This window comes from Babylonia areolata, chromosome 1 (genome assembly GCF_041734735.1).
Source record: "Babylonia areolata isolate BAREFJ2019XMU chromosome 1, ASM4173473v1, whole genome shotgun sequence".
NCBI classification, from domain to species: domain Eukaryota; kingdom Metazoa; phylum Mollusca; class Gastropoda; order Neogastropoda; family Buccinidae; genus Babylonia; species Babylonia areolata.
This window is the reverse complement of record NC_134876.1, coordinates 92,605,243-92,628,609: the sequence shown is the minus strand read 5'-3', so window position 1 is coordinate 92,628,609 and position 23,367 is coordinate 92,605,243. Positions and strand designations below refer to the sequence as shown.

At 39.6% G+C, this 23,367-nt stretch overlaps 1 protein-coding gene across 1 annotated transcript; it reads right to left on the bottom strand.

The window, feature by feature from the left end:
* Positions 1–1,883: 1,883 nt before the first annotated feature.
* Positions 1,884–22,412, bottom strand: LOC143291386 (uncharacterized). The gene is made up of 16 exons (XM_076601256.1): positions 22,334–22,412; positions 21,843–21,973; positions 21,374–21,604; positions 19,536–19,637; positions 17,559–17,667; positions 17,021–17,088; positions 16,579–16,649; positions 16,024–16,106; positions 15,368–15,445; positions 14,536–14,626; positions 14,139–14,264; positions 13,370–13,465; positions 10,687–12,616; positions 5,452–5,567; positions 2,378–2,470; positions 1,884–2,191 (listed from the first exon to the last, which is right to left on the bottom strand). Exons 2-16 carry the CDS (start codon positions 21,952–21,954, stop codon positions 1,976–1,978), a joined length of 3,522 nt encoding a protein of 1,173 aa, XP_076457371.1. The 5' UTR covers positions 21,955–21,973; positions 22,334–22,412; the 3' UTR covers positions 1,884–1,975.
* Between the last annotated feature and the right edge of the window lie 955 nt (positions 22,413–23,367).

Below are 23,367 nucleotides of genomic sequence, written 5' to 3'. Positions count from 1 at the left end.
ATTTTTTTTCCCTCCCAAACAGAAAAAGGACCCCCCTCCCTCCAGCGCACCCCCTTAAGATTTGTGAGGTGGTGTTCTTTGTAGACTCTGACCAATATACTGTGTCAAATTGGCACAAATTACAACCAATAGCGTTCCTCTGGCCCAATTTTGAGGCTCAACACAGTAGCAAGAGCCCCCAGCCTTCGTTCCAGCTCAACAAATTAACACACTTCTTTACTTTCAGAGTGGAGTCAGTATGTCTGAGGACTCATTCTGGTGACAATCTCCAGTGAGTGACAGAGAAATGGCTGGATGCAAAGCTCATAGCACAGGCAGATTTGATCTCCCACACACCTCCAAACTTGTTCTGGACATAGATACCTTGAATCTGAAGGAGTGCATGTAGGGACTCCATGTGGGGAAGGGACAGTGCCAGGAGGACGGGTCAGGACACCTCACCTTGTTGCTGATAGTGGTTTCCTTAGGCCCTCTATAAATCCAGCCCCCCACCCCAAGGCTCCCCACAAGCATTTAGCAAAGCCTTTTCCCTGTTCACAGGACATGAGCTTTCCACAACAATGGTTCTACCACCTTTGCACCCCAAAATGTCTACTGCTCACTACTGGCTGAGCAAGGTATACACTTAGTGTGAAATGACAAAAATCTGATGAGGTTTCAACTGGCAATTTGTGTCTTAAGTTAAGAATAGAAGGAGATAAGGAATCCATTGTGGAAAGTAGAAACTGAAATTACTGCTGAAGTGGATAAAGTGAGAAAGTGAACAAAAAAAACAAAAAAAACAAAAACAAACCAAACAAAACAAAACTGTGGGTGACTGAGCACAAACCTGCCTTTTGTCCATTTCAGCATTGGTCATCAAATGAAAAATGTTGGAAGTGCTCAGAGCTGAAGGTACCAAACTACAGAGCCAGAAGAAAGCCAGAGGGGTTTTGCGTCAGCCACAAAATTGAGCCAAATGTAGTTTATACACTCAAATCTGAATCTAACAAATACTGAACAGGTGCTTCCTTACGCCAAGTTAACACCCAGCACAGGAGTATGGGAATGGAGAAAATGGCTGTAAACAAGAGAATACATTCACCCTCTACCACTCTCTGTATCTTTCATGCACAGACTGAGTGAAATCTATTCAGACAGTGCCCGGATAAAAAGTGTATTAAATATTTCTTCTCAACCTCTTTTGCTTTGTTTCTTTTTTTCACATGCTATCATCATTGTTTCTCTTCCATTAATTTCATTTTTTCTTAAATTAAAACATAAAAAAACTACATACTGAAGTGATAAAGGTGCTTTTATTGCTTTTTAAAGGGCACCCGTATCTGAAACCATGCCTTGGCATTCTGACCTCAAACACAGACAGCAAGCTGTTTTCTTGTCATGCTTATTTCTGGAGTGGCAGCCACACAGTTAAAACCAGAGAGGTGAGAGAAACCTGCTTGTTAAACCAACGCGTTTAGCATGTTTCATGACATGGATTTTGTTCCCACTATCTTGTCGCCTCCTGTGAATCTTTCTTTGCCCTTCCATTCACTTTTTTCCACAATGCCAAAATATTCTTTTAATCATTTTCATGCTATGGACTGACCAATAAACAAGATCAAAACACCACAAAGCTAATGCTTTAACAGACTGATTATCCACACATCATTCAATGACACACTTACACACGTGCACAATCCAATCAAACCACTGATACAACAGCACTCTCACATTCTAACCAAATGGATGGGAGAAACCAGCATGGAGCAGTTCTTCAGTTCTATCATTTGATGACACCATGATCAGCAACGACAGTTCAAGTCACTTGTGGCCAGCAGAATTGGATCAACAAATGATGACAATGATCTGCACGATTTTTATCCAAACCAAATTCCACTTTTCCATAAAACCTGACCACATTCAAAAACTAAAAAAGACATTGAAGATGTTCAGTGAAATGATTCATCACCACACCCAACCCACTTCCCGAGATCTAGTAGCGTCTCTGGTAGCCGTAACTGCGGTGAGAGCCATAGTAGTGGCTGCCACTGAAGCCACTGTGGTTGTGGTGATCTCTGTTGTAATGACTGCTGCTGCTGCGATGAAAGGAGGAGCCCTGGTCAGTGTGGGGGCGGCTGGGACCTGGCATGGGGCAGCTGTTGTAGGACTGGGATGGGTAGCTGGACTGGGAGTCATAATTCTCCCTCCACTGTGGACAGAAATCTGGTCTGTAAGTAATCCACCTGTGACCCACATCATCCTTACATGCTAAAAAAACCAAAAAAATTTTGAACTCTTGAGTACTCTCACTCTCTGAATCAATCAAATGTACATGTTTATGTGTTACGCATGTAACAGCTTGTTCAAACCAAACTGAAAAGCCAACCAAACTCACCCGATCCCTGCTCAGCCCATTATGATTCTGGTATCGCTGACCAGAGCTCCATGAAGATCCCTGTGTTGATCTCCATGTCTTCTGGTCGCCATGCTGTAGTGGGCAAAAAACATACCACTGTTTCAGTATTTGTAACACTTAAAGAAAAATAGTTTTCCAACTGAAGCACTGAAACTCACCATTATTTTGTTAGATATACATAACCTAATCAAGGCTCAACTTGTCTTTTTTTCTACCTTTTTTTTCAGAGGGGCTGCCTCATCTTCATTTGTTCCATGCTGTTTCAATGTCATAATTCAATGCCATTCACCCTGAACATCCCATACACAGCCACACCCATCAGCAGTCCCCATGCTAGAGAGCTATCACTATCAGGTCACCATGGGCAGGCTTCAAATTTAGGTAATTAATCACAATGTCATACTGATACTAGTTAGCACTCAGTAGATGCGCTGAACAAGTGATCTGCAGCAACAACATGGCCTGATAATTATCCTCCTTATCATATCTCTTGACTGTTGCCAGCAATGAAGATCTGGTTTCTCCCATTCAAGCCAAGACCACCTCAGCCACACGCATCAATGAGTCAATATCATACGCAAGACATATCATTGGTCTGACTTCTCTCATAATTAACACATGGACAAATCTTGCTGTGGGAGAAATGTCAGACTTCATTCTACATGCTCAAGAATGAACAAGTTATAACTGACACTGCTGCAACATTGTTAAAAAAAAAAAAGAAAAAAAAAAAAGAAAAAAAAAAAGAAAAAAAAAGGGGACATAAATCAGGGAATGCATGTCTGTTGCTCTTATCACCAAAAGCCCTTTTGTCTTCCAATCTCTTTCTGTTCCTTATTATATCACCCCTCTTTTGAAAAAGCACAATTTGGACACACATCAGCTAAAAAACTATAGACCTGTCTCTAATCTTTCTTTCATTTCTAAAATCAATGAAAAAGTTGTTACATCAGCTCCAGGAACATCTTGATGAAAACGGCCTGCTTGAAACTTGTCAGTCAGCTTATCGGAAAAGCCATAGCACAGAAACAGCCCTTCTTCTTTCGGTCACAGATAGTCTCCTCTCAAACACAGACAAAAGACTTACATCTGTAGTGGCATTTTCAGATCTGTCAGCGGCATTTGATACACATTACAACTGACCACCAAATTCTTAACAATCGTCTTAGCACTACCTTTGGCATTAAATCTACTGCTTTAGAATGGTTTTCTTCATATCTTTCAAATTGTCAACTCAAGGTTAAAGTAAAACATAGCACCTCTAAAGTAATTCCTCTTGTGTTTGGTGTCCCTCAGGGATCAGTCTTAGGGCCTATCTTGTTCACTTTGTACACTCAGCTTTTGTCTGACATCTTCAAAAGGCACTCATTTGGTTACCATAAATATGCAGATGACACAGAATTACAAAAAGCTGCTCCACCATCTGATTTTAAAACAGTCATGACTGAATTGGAAGCTTGTGTAGCTGATGTAAAAACATGGATAGACAAAAACAAGCTAAAGCTCAATGAAGACAAAACTGAACTCTTAGCCGTTGGAGACCCAACTCGTGTTAAGGCAGCAGAAAAGGACCCAGTTATGTTTGGCCCTGCTTCAGTAGCATTTCAAACATCAGCCAAATAACTGGGTGTATATCTCGATCAAACCTTGACTATGAACAACCAAGTTTCATTCTTGTGTCGCTCATGTAATTTTCATCTCCTAAGGCTAGCCTCAGTCAGACCCTACATAGCAGAGAAAAATATGGCGCTCAGTTGGTTTCCTCTTTTGTCCTGTCCAGACTGGATTACTGCAATTCCACTCTTGCAGGCTTACCATCTTCCTCCATCAACAGATTACAGAAGATTCAGAACAATGCTGCACGACTGGTTCTCGCCAAAAAGAAATCTGACCATGTTACACCTCTGCTGAATCAGTTACACTGGCTTCCGATTGAGTCCTGGATTCACTATAAGTTAGCAACACTCGCCTTCAAACATTCTGACAAGTCTCTTCCATTGTATCTCTCCTCTGTATTGGAAACATATGAACCACAAAGAACATTAAGATCCAGTTCTGAAAAGCTGCTTAAAGTTCCAAGGACTAATCTGAAATGCACTGGAAATAGGTCTTCCAGAGCTCAGGTTCCCCAAGTGTGTAACTCTCTACCTTCATCTCTTAGAAATGCCTCTGATCTACACTCCTTTAAGTCAGATCTGAAAACTAACTTTTCCGTAAGCATTTTTGTTCTGGGCAGAACGGTTAAACCAAGGTATGCCTGTTAACAAGTATCTTTGTACTAGTATTTTTGTAGTCCTGTTTTAATGCACTGTGTATTTTATGTAATTTTGGTCTTAGATGGTTCTAAGATGGCTTTCTATCTGGTTATTTTTAATGGGCGCGCACGCGCGTGTGTGCATGTGTGTCACTGTGTGTGCGTGCGTGCGTATGTGTGTGCATGTGTTTGTGAGAGTGCAGTGCTCTGGTACGCGTGTGTAAGTGTGTAGGCATGTTAGTATGTCCGAACAGAACTCTATGATAGAAAATAAGAAATATCTTAATGCTTATGCAATTTTGTTTTTAGTGCAGTTGATATTTAATGTCAGCGTGTGTGTGTGTGTGTGTGAGTGTGTGTGTGTGTCTGTAAGGGAGGGACATCTATATATATATATGTGCATGTGTGTGTGCGTGTGTGCGCACGCGCACGTGTGTGTGTCTGTGTGTGCGCGTTCTATGAAATGCATTTTGTTTTAATCTAAGCCTTATTTGCTTCATAGCTTTTATAATCTGATTCAACTCTTAAGTGTGCTTTTTCATTCATATGAACACACTGGATGTTTTCCATTGTCAGATGGCGGTTGATGTGTTTTTTAAGGCATGTTTATAGTCAACTGGATGATGTAAGGCGCTTTGAGCAGCATTGGTGCTGGATATCGCACCACAGAAAAACTATGTATTATTATTTTTATTATTATCATTATATGGCACAGACACTGACTGACAAACACTGTATCACTCAGTCAAACCATCTTCATCCATTATCTGTCAACACAGATAAAAAAACCAGAACAAACCTTCTTCCACTCTCTGGTGTCATTATGGCTCCAGGATGGACCATTGCAGTATCTTTCACTCTGTGCAGGTTTTACGCTAGCATGGCTCCGGTCTCCATCCCTTCCATACTGTCTCACTGATCACAACCAACAACATCTGTGTGAGTGTGCTAACTTGGAGGAAAAACAAGTAAATGAAGCAATCCACTATGGGGCATGATCATACTGACTGATGGAGTCTCCCGTTGGACTGACAGATGAGTAGGCAGGCAGGCTTATTTGTCAGTGTGTGTCCTCATATGGGAGAAGAGGCCGATTCTGGATGCGCAGCACTTCCCACAGGTGTTGCAAGGGAAAACGTCTCCAGAAGTTGAGCCCTGCTTCCTTCGCTCATGCTTCTCCTTGATGGCCAGTATTCTCTTGTTTTCAAACATCTTTATGCCACTAGAGCACAACGTCCTCCAGCGAGAGCGGTCAAGGGCATCAGTTTCCCAGGAAGAGATGTCTATGTCACAGGCTTTGAGGTTTGTCTTCAAGGTGTCCTTGAAGTGCTTGCAGGGTCTTCCAAGTTCGCGGTGGCCTTCCTTCAGCTGGCCATACTGACTACAGCTGTCTGATTAGCAATATATTCCAACAAGCAACATGGCACTACCATGACCAAGTCTTTTGTTTCCGCTGTCTACCATGTGAACAGTGTGTGACAGACAATATCAACAGTGATGAAGAAGCAAGAGCAATCACAAGCATGTAACCAAGGTCAGGAGATATGCAATTTGACGGGCTAATCTCTGTAACGGCACCTGGTGGGTGAAGTGTGGAGATTTTTCTGATCTCCCAGGTCAACATATGTGCAGACCTGTTAGTGCCTGAACCCCTTTCGTGTGTATATGCATGCAGATGATCATGATCAAATACACATGTTAAAGATCCTGTAATCTATGTCGGCGTTCGGTGGGTTAAAGAAACAAGAACATACCAAGCATGCACACCCCCGAAAGCGGAGTATGACTGCCTTCATGGCAGGGTAAAAACGGTCATACACGTAAAAGCCCACTCATGTACATATGAGCAAACGTGGGAATTGCAGCCCACAAACGAAGAAGAAGACTGGCTAAATGTAAGCCACTGTCATGAAAAATATGGCAGATCAGATCTCCATGAAACATCCAATCCATCTTTGTGTTTATGTAATTTCCTGTCAGAACCCTGTTACACAAAAATCAAGGCGAATAGAATCATAGCCCGAGAAAAAAGACAATACTGGTCACAATTCTGTTTGAATGAAGTATCTGACCATAAGGATATGAAGAAAGTGTGGGCCAAAATGAAAGAAATGAAATCAGGCATTGTTCTCCAAGACTATCCTATTAAAACAAAAGATAAAGAGTTTCTGTCCCCTCAAGAGAAGGCTGAAGAATTTGTTTGTATGTATTCTAAAACAGGCAGTGTAGATAGTTTGTCAACTAAACAAAAGACTTTAAGAGAGGAAGAAGAAATCAGTGACAAATATAGAGATCCTACCCCACAAAATGATAATACAATCAATTCGGCAATAACTTTACATGAGGTAAAGAACGCTATTCATTTGTTGAGTAACAAAAATGTGTCAGTTGGTAAGGATGTAGTATCTTACACCATGTTAAACCATTTGCCAGAAAACTGGTTGATTATATTACATACATTATTTCAAAAGTGCTGGGAATGTGGACAAATCCCTGAGGTATGGAAAACTTCCATTGTAACTCCTATATTAAAACAGAGTAAACCTCGAACAGAAGCTTCGAGTTATAGACCTATTTCGGTTACCTCCCACGTTGGGAAAGTCATGGAGAAAATTGTAAATATTAGAATGGTGTATTACTGTGACAAAAATATCATTATTCCGTCAGCTCAAACTGGATTCCGGAAAGGAAGATCTACAATTGATCATCTGACCCGTCTCACTACCCAAATTAAAAAACAGTTTTCTAAGCGAAAAAGTATCCTTGCGTCCTTCTTCGATCTTACTAAAGCTTATGACCGAGTGTGGCATAGCAGACTGTTATTTAAGCTGAAACAAATTGGTCTGTCGGGTCATGTTTATGACTATGTTAAATCCTTTTTAAGTGGGAGATATATAGTGGCAAAAGTGGGAGTAACTTTATCAACCTCTAGGCCTATAAACATGGGAATCCCGCAGGGTTCCATTATTTCTCCATTGTTGTTCAACATTATGCTTTATGATTTACATACATGTTTTTCATCATCTACCAAGCTGGCTCAATATGCTGATGATATTACTATATGGATTCAGACATCCTTGAGGAAAAGGACAAGCCTACATTACATAAATTATGTACAGAAACATTTTCAGGGTGAACTCGATAGACTGAGTAGCTATATGCAATCTAATGGTTTTGAGTTTTCTGTAGAAAAAACACATTTGATCCTCTTTAATAATGGTTATAATCCCAGCAAACTACCACGTTTTTTTTTAGGAGGACGTGAAATATTTTTCAAGTCGGAAATCAAATTTCTTGGGATCCTATTTACTTCAAAACTAAACTGGAAGAAACACATTGATTCAATGGTGACTAAAGCAGTTAAAAGTTTAAATTTCTTAAAAATTGTAAGTCACTCTCCTTGGGGACAAGACTCCAAAATTCTTTTACATTTAGCGACATCTCTCGTAAGATCAAGATTGACCTACGGTCAAGAAATTTTCTTTTCTGCCCCGCCGACGTTCCTAAAGAAGCTGCGAATAATTGACAGTAAAGCTGTGAAACTGGCTTTAGGGGTACCTGTGCATACTAAGACTTCAGAAGCCTATAAGCTTGCGGGTATTCTACCACTAGATGAAATCAGAAAATTAAGTTCTGCTAAATATATTGTGAGATGTACAGCAGTGGATGATTTTGAGGAATTAAATATTAGGTCTGATATTGATTTTCCAAAAAATGCACAAAATAATTCAAATCTACAAACCATTCGCACATATGTGTCAGATATTTTAAATTCTTCAGACATTGATTTGCATGATATGGCACCTCGTGTTCTGGTGCCACCTGTCCCTCCCTGGGAGTTAACAAAAGCAAACGTCAACATATGTGCTTCTGACACAACAAAAGGAGAATCTCCACATATAATAGCAGCATCTGTCAGAATTGAATTAGAAGAAAATTTTGATTATCATTTAAAAGTTTACACTGATGGCTCGGTCCTGGATGATAGCAGTGCAGGATCTGCTTTTGTCATTCCTGACCTAAAAACAGAAAAATCATATTATTTAGGTAAGGGACATTCAATTTTTACAGCTGAATTGGTGGCCATCCTTATGGCTTTAAATCATCTTGTTGATATACCAATCATAATAAGTAATATCCTATTTTGTGTTGATTCTCAATCTGTCTTAAAAGGTTTGCTCCTTTTTGAGAATAATCAAAGAGAAGATTTATTTTTTGAAATTAGGTATTTATTGCACTCCCTATTTGTGAAGGGTACAAATGTTGATTTTTTGTTGGATACCATCCCACACTGGATTCCGTTATAACGACCAAGCAGATAGGGCAGCAAAAAGGGGAGCAAAAAATCATATAGATAGTATAAAAGTATATTGCCCATTGTCATACAAGGAAATAAGCAATATACTAGAAAGAGACTTTTATAGGTGCTTGAATTCAAGTCTAAAACCTCGTCAGTTGACTCTCTCAGACTTTGGTCCGATTCGCAGACCAATTCTGAGCTTAGCTCTCAGACTATTATCAAATTCATTACGGACCAAGTATTGTTCTAATGTCAAGTGTATATGCTTTAATAACCTGACAATTGAGCATATAATTTTTCACTGTAGCTTGATGAAGCCTTTTGTACACGAAAGTGTGTCTTCACAAGTGACTGAGAACGTTGATGTTTTTGACTTTTTGCATTCATTATCAGTTGTTTCGCTTGTCAGTTTAACGACTTCTCTTTTACGAAGTCCTTTAAGTAATTTCCTGTAACTGTATTTAGAGGGGTTTTTTGTTTGTTTGTTTGTTTGTTTGTTTTGTTTTTCTTTCAAATTTCACCCACATTTTTACCCTCATTTGCCCAGTTTCCCCAAACCCTCCATTCATCCACATCTCCCACCCCTTCTAACCGATAATACTCAGATGTATTCATAAATACTTTTACAAAATGTCTTCAATCACCGATATGTGTGACGGGACATTAAACAAAAATTCCTTCTCCCTGGAAATAGTAGCTGTTGTAAGACAGTGCCCAATGGTGGATTGCCCATGTAAGTGGGAGAGGCTAAAACATTTAAACTAAAACAGTACTAAAAGCAAAGAAACTAACAAGGGAATTAGGAAAAGAGGAGAGATGTTGGTTAGTGCACTGCTTCAAGGTTGTGCACTGCTTCAAGGAATCAAAGTGATATTTGCAAAAATGATGAAATTACTACAGTGCAAACAGACTGGTTCACAGGGGTGGCACCCAGATGATTCTCTAAAATAACGCATCTGAGGCAAAGCAATTTCAACCCACTAAAACATGTTTAATAGCAGTAGTACTGGTAGGGACCATCATGTTCTCTTGAAATCATCCACTGCACAAATGCACCAGGCAAATCTAATTAAAGTATCATGAATGCTACCACAAGTGCCCTCAGTACTAATGGTGTCATCACTATCAAACCTTGATACCTGGAGTGGATGACATGTGACATCAGGAATCAGCCAGGAAAGATGTTTACATATCTAACATTATAATATAGTACAGTCATACCACACATAAAAACCAAACATCTTCTGCAACAGCTGTTGTAAACCTCAACATTCAAAACATATTTTCTCAGTCCATTGTTGATTAATACAAGATATGATCAATAATGCAATGATCACCCAGTCTACCTCAACACCACTTCAAGTCAATCTGATTTATTCTTGAAATATTTCCTCCAAGCTTCGATATAATGAAAACATCAAATTACATCATTTCTAACCATACCACTGATCTATCATTCAAAACAGATAAAACGATCTCTAACAATTCACCTCTAAACCAGGCACATGACTGAATGCTCCGAGTCCAAGTTTTATTTTCTGTATAAAAAACAAAACAAAACAACTCCCCACCAAAAAAACAAAACAAACCACACATACACAGTGAGTGTGTGTGATAATCCAAAACAAATAAAACGAAAAACAATTATGTACACAAAGTGACAAACACATTTATCTCCCTTCTACCCTTCCTCCCCAGTTACATATTTAGATTATTCAGAAGAGAAATACTCACCTGAATTTTCTTGCATCTGCTCTTCCACAGCCGACTTCTCCATAAGCAATGATTCTTTTGTTTTTTCCTCCCAAACATATTCTGAATCAGACGACTCAGATCTTCTACGTTTTCCAGAAGACGACTGGTAGTCATAATCTGAATATCTCACATCACTGCGTCTTTTGTGTTTGTAGTCGTATTCTGAATTGTCCTGTGCTCTGTTCCACGAGTCCTTGTGCACACTGTCTGAATAATCATAATCATGTCTGTGTTTTTTCTTCCTATAGTGATGGCGGTAGCCATCATCTGTCCCTGCATCTTGCTCATGGTACCTCTCTCTATGCTTCTTGCGTTTTTTCTTTTTTCTGCGTTTTTCACCTGAGGAATTCAAACTGAGTGTAATTTTTGGTGCTTGCTGGCTGTCCTGATGATCAGTCTGCTGAGCATCTGTGTTTTGAGCAAAAGTAGTACTGTTTTCTGGTGCAACATCATGGTTTGAAGAACTTGGCTCACAGGTTAGCACATGCTCGGAATCTGAAGGATCAGCAGTCCTTTTGCTGAACAAATCATGAATGCTGTCTGTATTGTCTACACAGGGTTCTGTGTGCCTCTGTACTGGCTCTAGAGAGGAGGACCGTTTCTGAAGTTTCACAGTCATGGAATTTCTGTCCACAGAACCTGATCTTGCGTGCCTATCACTACTAACACTGGAACTGAACAGGTCCATGTACTGGCTAAGCTTGTAATCCTTGTCCCAGCCTGCACCAGTCACCTGAAAGTCACCACTGTTTGCCGAAGGGGCAATAGGAGGAACAGCGGAAGAGCTTTCTTCTTCATCACAATGGGTTTGGGAAGTCACATCACTCGCTGCTGATTCTGCATCAGCAAACGCCTTCTCCCCTTCTTTGTGGTTTCTGTCTGATTCAGACAACACATCATGAGATCTCTTGCTGTCCCATTCCTCACCTTTACTTACACCTTCGCTCTCTTCAATGTGACTGTGCTCACCGTTCTCTCCATTGCACCCGTTTGTAGTAGGAGAATCAGAAAATGTCCTGGTGTCCCAGGCAAACTTAGCACATTTATCGCTGTGATGTTCTTGCTCCTGGTGATGGGAGGTCTCACCCACAGTGGAACCATTCCGACTTGGCTCCCACTCCGATTTTTTAGATGACCCTTCTCCTCCTGAATCAGAATCCAGGTCATAGGGAACCAGAGTGGACGGCCCTTTGCTTATAGGTGAGCTTTTCACAAGCGACTCCTTCCCATCTGATGACTTCTCCACAGTGGTCACTTTCCCATTCTTGATATGCATCACGATACGCTTAGCAGGTGAGCTGCTTGTAGCAGAGTCTTTTCTCTGTGGAACCTGACTGTGGACAGGCTGGAATGTTTTCTGGTTGAAGTCAAAGGAGATTTTCTTGCGCTGCTGAGGTAAAGCGGTGGCTGCAGATGCCGAAGTACTGGCTGCAGCCTGTGAAGGACGTGGAGAAACCCCCTGCTGTGACACAGATGCACAAAAATCACCACTCTCTCTCACCACACCTATTCCTGTTGGGTGGTGGGCTGGGTGAGTGGGTGCTGTTCCAGTCACAGGACTGCCACTGGGGGTGTGTTTACCAGCTGTGCCATTGCTGCGACCAGAGTATTTACCAGGGCCTCCGTTGACAGGGCTGCTTCCAGTGCTGTATTTACCAGGGCCTCCGTTGACAGGGCTGCTTCCGGTGTTGTATTTCCCAGGGCCACCGTTGACAGGGGTGCTGTGGGGGGTGTATTTACCAGGTGTTCCGTTGACAGGACTGGTTCCGGCAGTGTATTTAGCTGGGGTTCCATTGACAGAACTGCCATGGGCGGGATATTTGCCAGGTGCTCTGTTGACAGGACTGCCTTTTGCTGCTCCTTTGAACCGGTTTTCCCATCCTTTGTTTACTGGGCCATTGTAGGGTGTCTGAAAAAATACACAGCTACTTTACTGGCTTTAGTACATTTTGTTGTCAGATGAGATTATTATTATTATTTTTTAGGTTTTGAATATACTGGCCTCAAGCCAGACTGTGTAATATGAAATACGACATGCGCACCTATATATTATATTTAAAATGAAAACATATCACATGGTCAAGGAAAAAAAAATTTAAGCTGAATATAGCAAATACTACAGCTATCATTTTACTAACAGCAATGTTGCAATTTTCAAAATGAACAAACAGTACCATTGCTGTTGTTTTTACTTTTGCCAACAAGAGCCACTGATCTGTGCCACACAAAAACTGAATGTCAGTTATCGTGGAAAAATAAGAAAAAACTATTTTTCTGTCACACACTATGAAAGATAAGAAAATGATTAAAAGAAACATAGAGAAATAATTACATCAATGCTATACTACATCAACAGCATATGGATAATAATCTTTATTCGTTATTGAAACCAGCACCCCCACCTGATAAAGAACACCCCTGTAAGTGATGAATATTACAACATGTAAACTAATTAAAATTTGAAAGAGGAAGCAAAGTAACAGACTTTTCTCTGATTAGTGTAAATAAAAAAAATCTCTCTCGGAGAGCTGGTATCTTTTAAAAAATACTCTTCTTTCTTACCTAATAACCCACAAAAATTCACACAAGAACCCTGAATGAATCAATACATGTAGAAAGTGAAGCATAAATGATAAAGTCTAACAACGGATTAAAGACTTACGTTGTTTTGTGACTGGTAGTTTTGGTGTTTATCCCTGAGATAAAACAAGACGTATGCCTCATCACGGAATACTTGATGTGGAGACACTGATTCCACCTGTCAAATGAAAGAAACATTTTCAACAGAGAGAGAGAGAGAGAGAGGGAGGGAAGGGGGTGGGAGAAGGTTTTACTGCAATTTTCGTATCAGTTATAAGTTGGTCAGAAAGAAGCCTTATTTGTAAAGTGTGTTTCACATGTGTGACCATTTTAATCCTGCAAGCTGGGCAGGCATGCTCTGTTTCCAGAGGTGTGCGTGTTGGGTATGTTCTTGATTCCATAACCTACAAAATGCTAATCTTGATCACTATCTTTTAATGCACATTTTTATGTTCTACATGTGTTAAGGAGTGAAAAGGATTAATGCACTAGCCAGTCTGTGCATGCTGACCTGGGAGATCTCCACCCTTTATTCACTAAGAGCAGGATGTGATCCAATGACTCTTGGATTGAAGATCCAGTGCTCTAAACACTGGGCTAACATGCCCATCTGAGAAAATTTGTCAAAATTCAGGGAGTATGCCTTTTTTGGCTTACACACAGAAATGCTAATGGATGACTGACACAAAGACATCATGACAGTGAACAATAATTGTTACAGCTAAAGGGAAAAACAGGAGACACACAGAAGGCCAAATTAATCATGTCAAGTTTTTTTTCAGGGGTGGCGGCAGGAAGAGGGGGAGGGCATTACTGATCAATCATGACCAGCCCAGTCAACTAACACTTACTCTGCCATCATTCATGAGGTACCAGGTGTTGGACGGATTTTTGACGTAGCAATAGTAGTGGCCACACATGGAGTCAAGACCAGAGTGTATCAGCACGCCATACAAATGGTACCAGACTGACTCCCCCTGCAACACACAGAACCAACAGCCTAATGATGACAGCACTTTTCTTTGGCAGCAACATGATCTTACATGTTCACAGCGAAATATTCACAATTCTTACCATAGCTTCAAACATGGTTTGTTTAAAAAACAACAACAACAAAACAAACAAAAAATCATATCATATCAAAATAGAAAATTAATCAATCAAAAATAGAAATGAAAAGAACTTGATAAAACAAAAAGGGGGGGAAAACAGGAAGATAGAAACCATGTGAAAATGTGGAACTCTTACCTGGACCTGGCTCATGTACGGTCGTATGTTCAGCCTGTCACTGAAGGGGATGTGTTTCCTGATTTTGGCTGCAGCCCCGATGTAATCAAACCTGGCAGCAGAAGTGGCAATCAGCAACACACAGTAAAAATAAAGCACAGAAGATAAATTTCACTTAGCTGATCCACAGCCCTCACTCACCTTCAGCTGGTCAATGTCACATGACTGAATGTTACAGAGATAAGTCATAGATAAGTTTCATTCACCCACATATACATTACTCTCCATGCAGTCACTTTAACAGTCAATCTAAAAATGAACAGCATCAAAATCAATCACAATTACAAAAGGAATGTGGACCAAAAATATCTTAACATGTGAGAACAGAAGGTATGGACATTTTATTATCAACAGTGTACCATGAGTAGTTATGCCAGTCATAAGCAGAGCTGCCTGCCCGAGAAAAGCCTGTTTTGCTGTTGAGATCTGAAAAATGCAAGAACACGATGTATGTGCTAGCAAGTACGCTGTGTGTATATACATGCATGTAAGGTATGGAGAAGGGTTTGTAAACTTAAGCTTTTTGTGGTTATATTTTGATTTTGTGTTTTTATGTGCTTGCAAGAAAAATTTCCTTATTTTATGAGGAAATAATAAAGACTGAAGTCTGAGTTACTCAGCTACTCATTACTGATGAACAGCCTAGTCCTGATTCAATATGTACAGGTTGTCACAACCAAGATACCCACTGAAGACAATAACAATTTTAGTTGCCAAGTCATACACTGATACAGAGTAAGCATCCAATACAAATCAAACAGAAATGGTATGTAAATCTGTTGAAAGTACTCACCGCTTCAACTGGATTGTGAGAACATTAGAAGCCCTGTGAATGCTAAGTCTTTTCTCCGCATTCACTTTCTGGTGACACCTGTGCAGACCAAAGTAAAAAATAACCCTAAGCATAATACTATACACTGTTCCATGCCCATCCATGAATACAAATCAAGGAGCACACAAATCAAGGAGCACGTTAATCTATAAAAATAATTTTCATCAGCTCAACTAGAAGCTCACATTCAACAACAATATAATATATATAATACACTGCGTCTTCCATCTCAGTTAACTTCTTTCCTTCATATTCAAATTTACACCATTTCCTGTTCTCTCAGGTTTTTCTTGAGAAAAGCTCTGTTGAGTCACGAAGTCTCCCAAAGACATAGCAGGTCAAGGGCCTTAAAGTATCGAGCAACTTCTGCCTGGAATTCTCTTCCTCTGGATCTTCATCACTTTGCAACTCCGTCCTCTTTCTAAACAAAATCAACAAGAGAGGCACTATGAATCAATACAGACACTTGATATACATTAAACACTTCAATCTCATTTAATATCTTTGAACCAAAGCTTAAAGCAAATCACCCTACTTCTCTCCAAAGCTTATTTTCTTCATTCCTCTTTTGCCCTTTCAAATGAAACTTTCATGTGTACTAGGGAATGAACACTTACCTTTCACACTTGTACGCATTGTCCATATCAAGCATCTCTGGCTTCACAAATCTTGAAAAAGCCTCTTCCAAGGTTTTGACATCCTGTGTGAAATGATATTGCATTTTCCTTTAGTAAACCGTCTTTTGTCATACTACTAAGAATGCATGCAATTATAAATAACTATAAAAGGACAATATTAACTCACGAGAACACACTTAAAAAAAAAAAGAAAAGGCTCCTTTTGTTTTTCAAAAACAACACACAGCCAAGAGTTGGGTTTTTTTTTCCTTTAAACTGCATCTCAACTGACAGGTTTGTGATCAGGATCGGTGTCCCCTTCCTTCAAATTAATATAATGCCGAGCTGAAATCCTTCCAATCCCCTCCATCCAGCCCCTTCTTCTCCAATTCACCATGGAAGTGAAAGGCTGAGTAAAATGCACTGAGAGAGCAACACAATGTGTTTCAAACTGTTTGAAGGAAGCAAACAAACCATAAATCATGAATAAAATCTGTCAATTCATCCCGAGTACACATGGAACACACACAAATGCATAAACGAACACACACTTACTTTGAGATCAAGGCTGATATCCATATAAGGATCATAGGTGTTGAAGCGGGCTGAGCATTTCATGCACCTCACTGCAACAGACAACCATCATTAGCGTACAGACAGTACATATAATCTTGTCATATGATTCAACCATCACTATCTTAGGACAACATAGATTATCATTAGCATATCAACTGTACATTTTGTCACATGAGTTAACCATCATTTTAGGACAGTTACAATTATCATTAGCATATATACTGTACATTTAATCTGTCACATGATTCAACCATTATTATTGTAAGACAGTAAAGATTTATAAAAAAAAAAAATATGTATATTATATCTGTCAAATCAATCACACATTATTTTAGCGTGGAACTGGTATGCTGGGAGGAACTAAAATGGACAGAACAAAATACGTAAAAAAAAGAAAGACATTTCCACAGTAAAATTTTACCTTGACTCTGAAGATAGCCTCCGAAGATCTGGTTCACAACTGTTGTCTCTTTGCTTAACCGGTCAAGTCTGTCCAGAGATACATATAAAAAAATGTCCATTTTTCTAGTCTGAAGAATTCTTGTTCAAATCAAAACACAATTAATGTCAACATGAAACAAATACACAGACACTGTATGATAAATAATCTTCCCTCAAAGCACTTGCACCAAGAATCAAGACATTTACATTAAACTGATCAAAATGTTTTTGAAAAATCTTTTTCAACATGACAGTGTAAAATCAAATCTACTTCGTAACACCCAAGCCAGACAAACAAAAGAAGTAACACGCATTTTTAATAGTGTTCAGCATGATAATCATAATCCTAATGCTCCTAGTTTAGCTGGCATGACCTCCACATTATCATTACGTTGCTCTTATTGTAAGTGAAGGAAAGAAAAACCAAGGTGAAGTCCAGCTTTACACATACAAAAAAGCCCAGCACTGCTGATCCATTTACTGAAGCTAAGGTGAAGTCTGCTTTCGACAACACTCACTTTGTGTATCCATTCAAGCAGGCCTTCTGCAAGCCATCCACCACAACACGGAGAAACTCATGGGCGTCTTCTTGTCTACCATCCCTGAAGGATTTCGCGATGACGTTTTCTGAAATAATAAAAAATAATTAAGCATATGAAAACAGTGGATAGTTTTCCAGAAGACACCACTCAATGGCTAATCGTATAAATGGCGTAATCGTATGAAGTAAAAATATTACCCACAGAAACACTAGTGATGCCAGAGCACTCCATATCTTTCACATCTAAAACAGTAGCAGCTGATTCAGTCCTTCTGCTGATCACATAATACTCGCACTATCAGGATTTTTTTCCCCAGTTGTCTCACTGTGGGCTTCATGTGTGCTTTTATTTTCTTTTAAAGTGCAGACACATCCTATAAAAGAAAGATTCTCATGTCACTGTATTTACTGAATGTACGCTGGTGATAAAAAAAGACTCAAGAGCGGACGTCCTACAAAACATGTTGCCATAGCGCCTACAAGACAACCACCGACACTCTGCATCTCTTCCGATTCCGAGTGGTAAGTTTAATATGTACTGATTATAAATATACTAAGTAAATGAACATACGTCAGGTGGATTACCTCTCTTCTCAATAATCTTTTGCTCACAAATCCTCACTGAGCGTGCTTGAAAAGTGGGTTGCGTCATAGGCAAAAGTAATGTGAGAAACTTTTCCAGCTAAGACAGTGATCCCAGTCAATGGATGTACACAACTGTGCAGGCTGTGAAGATGATTATTATGGTAATAAGAATGAGAAATGTATCTATTTTGTCTGATTATTGGTCTGCACTCAAAAAAAAGGTGATGCCAACAACAGTGACGAAACTCAGCAATGTTTTGACCCTTTGTCCAGTCCATCTATCCAATCAGGCATCAATTTTGAGCAGGTGACAATGACTGACAGAAAGGATGCAGTACTTTTGCATAATTTGATTAGAAGGGGAGGAGAGAGAGTGGAGTGGTGTAAGACGATACGTTGAAGATCAGACAGAAGGCATGGAAAAGGGGGCGTGGCCATGGAGTCAGTGACCTGTCTTTCACAATGTCCATCTGGCAGGAACTGGACAACAGCAAATCATCCACAATTTTCATTACGCCTAGGGTTGAGAGACAGTGAACAGGAATCTTGTGATTTTATTTTTACACGCTTTTGGTCTCTGATTTGTTGACCGACTCCTTTGTAGAGATGTACAGCAGACACTGCTCAACTGCAACCAGGAGGGAGAAAATGTTATCAGAGCTTCCCCCTGTACACAGGGAACACTCTTTGGTGTTAAAAAAGAAAAAAGCCTGATAAAGGCTGATTGCTCAGTTTCTGAGAACATGACTGACTTTCCATCTTGACAGAACCCTCGTTTGTCATTGTTTGGACAGTTATTCACTTACATGTTTACAGACCTTGTGATTGTTATCATATATCCTGTTTTATTTTCTTCTGCAGGTATAATCAGACTATAAGCATGCTATTTCCAGTTTCGTTTTCTCTTCGGATGTCATTCTATGGAAGTGGAATTATGACTATTTGGTGCACAAAAATCATTAACATCAATTTGAAATGCCTGAATTAGTGAATAGTGAATAGTGAAAAGTTGTCTACAATCAAAATAAGAAAGCACTTTTTTTTATACCGACACTCAATGTGTCACAAAAAAAGAAAAAGAAAAAAAAAGAAGAGTATAGGTAAAAATGTACAAGTCTGAATATGTCACTATTCAGTTTTGCATTATTAATACTTTCTATTGGAAACTTTATATTTTTGAAAATTGATTTGTATTATTGATTTTAAATATATTAGCATTATTTTGTCACCAGTTTAGTCCAAAAACTATTCAAGTTATCCCCCTACAAAATGGAACATGTCTGATCAAACAACAAACCAGTCATACACAAAGAAGCCCACATGTATGTTTAAGTGAATAAATACATATGCAGAAACTTACCCTTGGCACTGTGACTGACCCATGCTGGTCGGATAATCGATGCACCTTTCTGCAAGGCATTCCTTATGTGGTGAGTAAACTCACACATCAAGCAGAATTTCTTCTGCGTACCTGTAAACAGAAAAAACAGAAGAAGTCACTACAGTCTACAGTACAATTATGAAATCAAGAGCTGGAACTAATTATCTGTATGCCAAAGTAACTACACAAAGATTAAGAGAAATAAAGAATGAAAATGTGAAAGCATCAAACTAATTAGTCTCTTTCGAGTCTCTTTTCCCATTTCCATTTTCTTCACACTCTTCTATGTTCACCAGTGAAGGGCTGTCATCTCACTGGGAAAAAATTCAGATTACAGGTCAGGATGTAAGTCATCACTGTTATTTTTTTTAATTTAATTTTATTATTTTTTTAATTATATTTTTTAACTTCTCTCTGCTGGGACTGCACTACTTTCATACAGCAAAATCATTTACACCATCAGGCATGAGATTTGGAAATTGTGACTGAATCAAGGTTTTTCTCGATTTCAAACCATAAAATCTGCACTTGAGGGCCACCAATGCCTCTGAGGTATTCCAACCCACAGAAGACTAAAATCAGTCCAATTCTTCCTAATCTGAAGTGTTTATGCTTTCAAACCAGTAAAAGTCAGCCTTGGGACATGATTTTCAAAATCTTGTCTCGTGTGTGTGTGTGTGTGTGTGTGTGTGTGAGTGTGTGTGATTGCCCGCATGTGTGTGCATGGCATGTGCGCACGTGCATGCTTTTTACAGTGATATCAGTGCGTGCCATGAAGGGATCGCCTTTTGTTACTGGCATTTTGACATCTTCAATTAACTGTTAGGAAACTTTTTGCCTTCGATTTTGGTGCTCTGACAAGTCACTGGATCGCCTCTCAAGGGGTCAACAAACAACGCTTTCGAAAGAGCATTCCGTTTTCACTTTTGACAGATCATCAGCAAATGATATAGAACAGCCCATCGGCTTTTGGCTCCCCCCCAAAAAACCGGATGCTTCGTTTTTTATGTAAATCTGAAAACAGATTTCCATGATAAGATGGAAGAGTTGCACCCACACGACTGGACACCAATCGCACTTGGTCTTGCCCGCGGCGTCGATTTTGTGACTGGCGTCGCCTACTAGTTATTTTTTTGTTCTTCACTTCTGTTTTCACAGTCTCATCTTGCCAGGCCCAGCTCCACTATTTTTCACTCCTTTATCGATCTCTGCTGCAAAAATCTTATTATCCTTTGTGAGTTTTCTCATTTTGTCGATGATCGACGAAATCAGGTATCTTTGCAAGTTGTGAAGCCTGCGAGCTAAAGTTGTGAAATCGCGACCGAATACGGATAAGCTGAATGATGACAGAGGAGCAACGGAACACTTATTCTCAATTGGTTCGCTTATCCAAACATGGGGCATTTTAGCAAACGCTGTGGGTCTGTCTTATCGATCGGTCAGACAACGTTCGTGCAACCTTCGTCGGTTGGAAATAAAACCTCACCCCCCCACACCCCCTCTGATTTTCTCAATGGATTTACACAAATCACAAGAATGGCCTCTGGAACCAATTTTCTGTTGGAAATCCAACTATAGTTGGAAAAATCTCATGTCTTACCATTGATAAATACACGAAAATACACTGCATTTAAAACTCATGCCACGCCGAACTTATTTTCACCAAGGTTAAGCAGCCAAGAGCATAAGAAAGTCACACTTGCAAACAGCCTTACAATGGAAAATACGTACATTAAGGAGTGTAAAATTAACCAGTTGCCACTAGCGCAAACACTGGAAGGTTTGCTCATTACACTTATGAAGCAGTTTATCCACAGATGACTTACATGTTTTGGGGTGTTCATCCGAGATGCAGTAGTTGGCAAGGGGCGGGGTGTGCGTGAGGCACTGCAGCACCGAGTTCATGTAACAGGTGTTGCCTTGGTTGACCAGGCCGGCCCCGATTTTGCGCATCACTTGTCCCCACTGCAGCTTGACCTGGTGTGGAGGGTAGAGGACCACGCATGGCTCTGAGAGGCTGTTCCCGTCACCACTAGGTCCTGGCCCATCCATTTTATCTGCAAAATCACCAGACAAACATAATAATAATAATATATACCACATCAGTAACATGTGCAAATGTCACAAAATATATAGAATTCACCAGACAGTAACTATGTGTTTGCATGCACACGTCTCTTTTTTCACTTTTGTTGAGCATTTCTATAATCTTATTCATGGTGGAAGATCACCTTAGTTATGACAAAGTTACACCACAATAACTCTTTACAAAAACCTATACAGAAAAATACCCACCAATATTAACAGTACCATCAGAACCATGCTCCGCCTCCACTTGGATTGACGAATGTGAAGGTCTGTCCCCCCTCTCCTGATCACGTTTGTTCACTTTGGAACTGATGAACATGCGTTCAGATTTCAATGAACTGAAACATCAAAGATTTCAACAGTCAAACAAGCAAACTATATATGTGTTTATTTCTATCATCCTATGGGTGTACTGCACTGTATTCCATTGTGTTGTACTGTATTCTGTGTTGAAGACACAACATATTTCCATGCAAGAATTTGGGGTGCTCCTCCATCAGAGAGAGAGAGAGAGACAGAGACAGAGAGAGAGAGGCCATCATGATAATCCAGCACCATTTTTTACACCTGTTTGCAAATATGAATATTGTTTAACTTATATCAACTTTGATCTTCCTACAAAAAATAAAGATCTGGGGGATTACAAAATGAATCAGCAATAAGTTAGTGCCATACATAAAAAAGTAAACTTTAACCACCTGTAGTGTTGCTGTGTGTAATGTAATGCTGGCCTGGTAACAGCTGACTCATTGTTCCTCTCAGACTCGATATTTCCACTTGATGAAGGTGTAAGAGTAGGTGGAACCTCCTCAAATACTTCAGTACAGGGCATAACACAACTGCAACATGAAAGAATGGTAAAGAATAATGACATATAATGTTGTACCATAAAACAAGTTCCAGTACAAACAGGAATTCCACTGGTCTAACCAGCAGGGATCAGGTTCGACATCGGTCATTGACGCATTTAATTTTGAAATGACCTATTGTTTTTCAAGTTGCCAGGTCACATGACTTATTGTTTTTATGACCAGTCGGTCAACCAAAGTAACCATCTCTCTCTCTCTCTCTTTAACGATCGCGATCGCTTTGTTGTCTGCTCCTACAGGAAATGACTATAAACTGGTTTATTAAAATACGGATCCGTGACGAAACGAAATCCGAAACGAATCTTTATCGCTGCCTTTTGCGAGCTTCGGCGAGAAGAATTGGCGTTCCCACTTTTGCATTAACCGAGTGCAGTTCCGGGAAAACGGGTGATATTTGACCTATTGATTTTCAAAATGACCTATTGATTTTATGTTCTTCCGGTCATATGACCTACTGTCTATTGAACCCAACCTGATCTCTGAACCAGAGAAAATAAGTTTACACCATCAAATTAAAAACAAACAAACAAAAAAATTGTCAAAAAGTATAAAGACAATTAAAGACTCTTCTTCGATCGCGTGTGTATATAGACAATCAAAAAACTCTTCTTCAATCATGTGTGTAGATGTGTGCATCATTCTGATTTTTTAATATATTTTTTTAATGCCACTGTGTATTTTGTGAACACAAGCACACGTTATGAATAAATGCACACACACACAAACACACATTGTAATTTTCAGCCTACAATGATTTTACATCCTTCAGTTAACTGTTGTAAAGCCTAGTTCATTGACTTGTTCAATCAGAATCCAGTCTGCTATCCCTGCTTTCAGTCCAGTCCACCATTTTGCTTTCATTC

What these genes read in the sequence shown, in the direction of transcription:
- LOC143291386 (XM_076601256.1), bottom strand. Translation starts at nt 21,954, where the DNA reads ATGTTCATCAGTTCCAAAGTGAACAAACGTGATCAGGAGAGGGGGGAC. An exon ending in GGATGAACACCCCAAAACAT is followed by an intron (nt 19,638 to 21,373) that starts GTAAGTCATCTG and finishes TTCTGTTTACAG; the next exon opens with GTACGCAGAAGAAATTCTGC. An exon ending in ACTACCAGTCACAAAACAAC is followed by an intron (nt 12,617 to 13,369) that starts GTAAGTCTTTAA and finishes GTATTTTTTCAG; the next exon opens with ACACCCTACAATGGCCCAGT.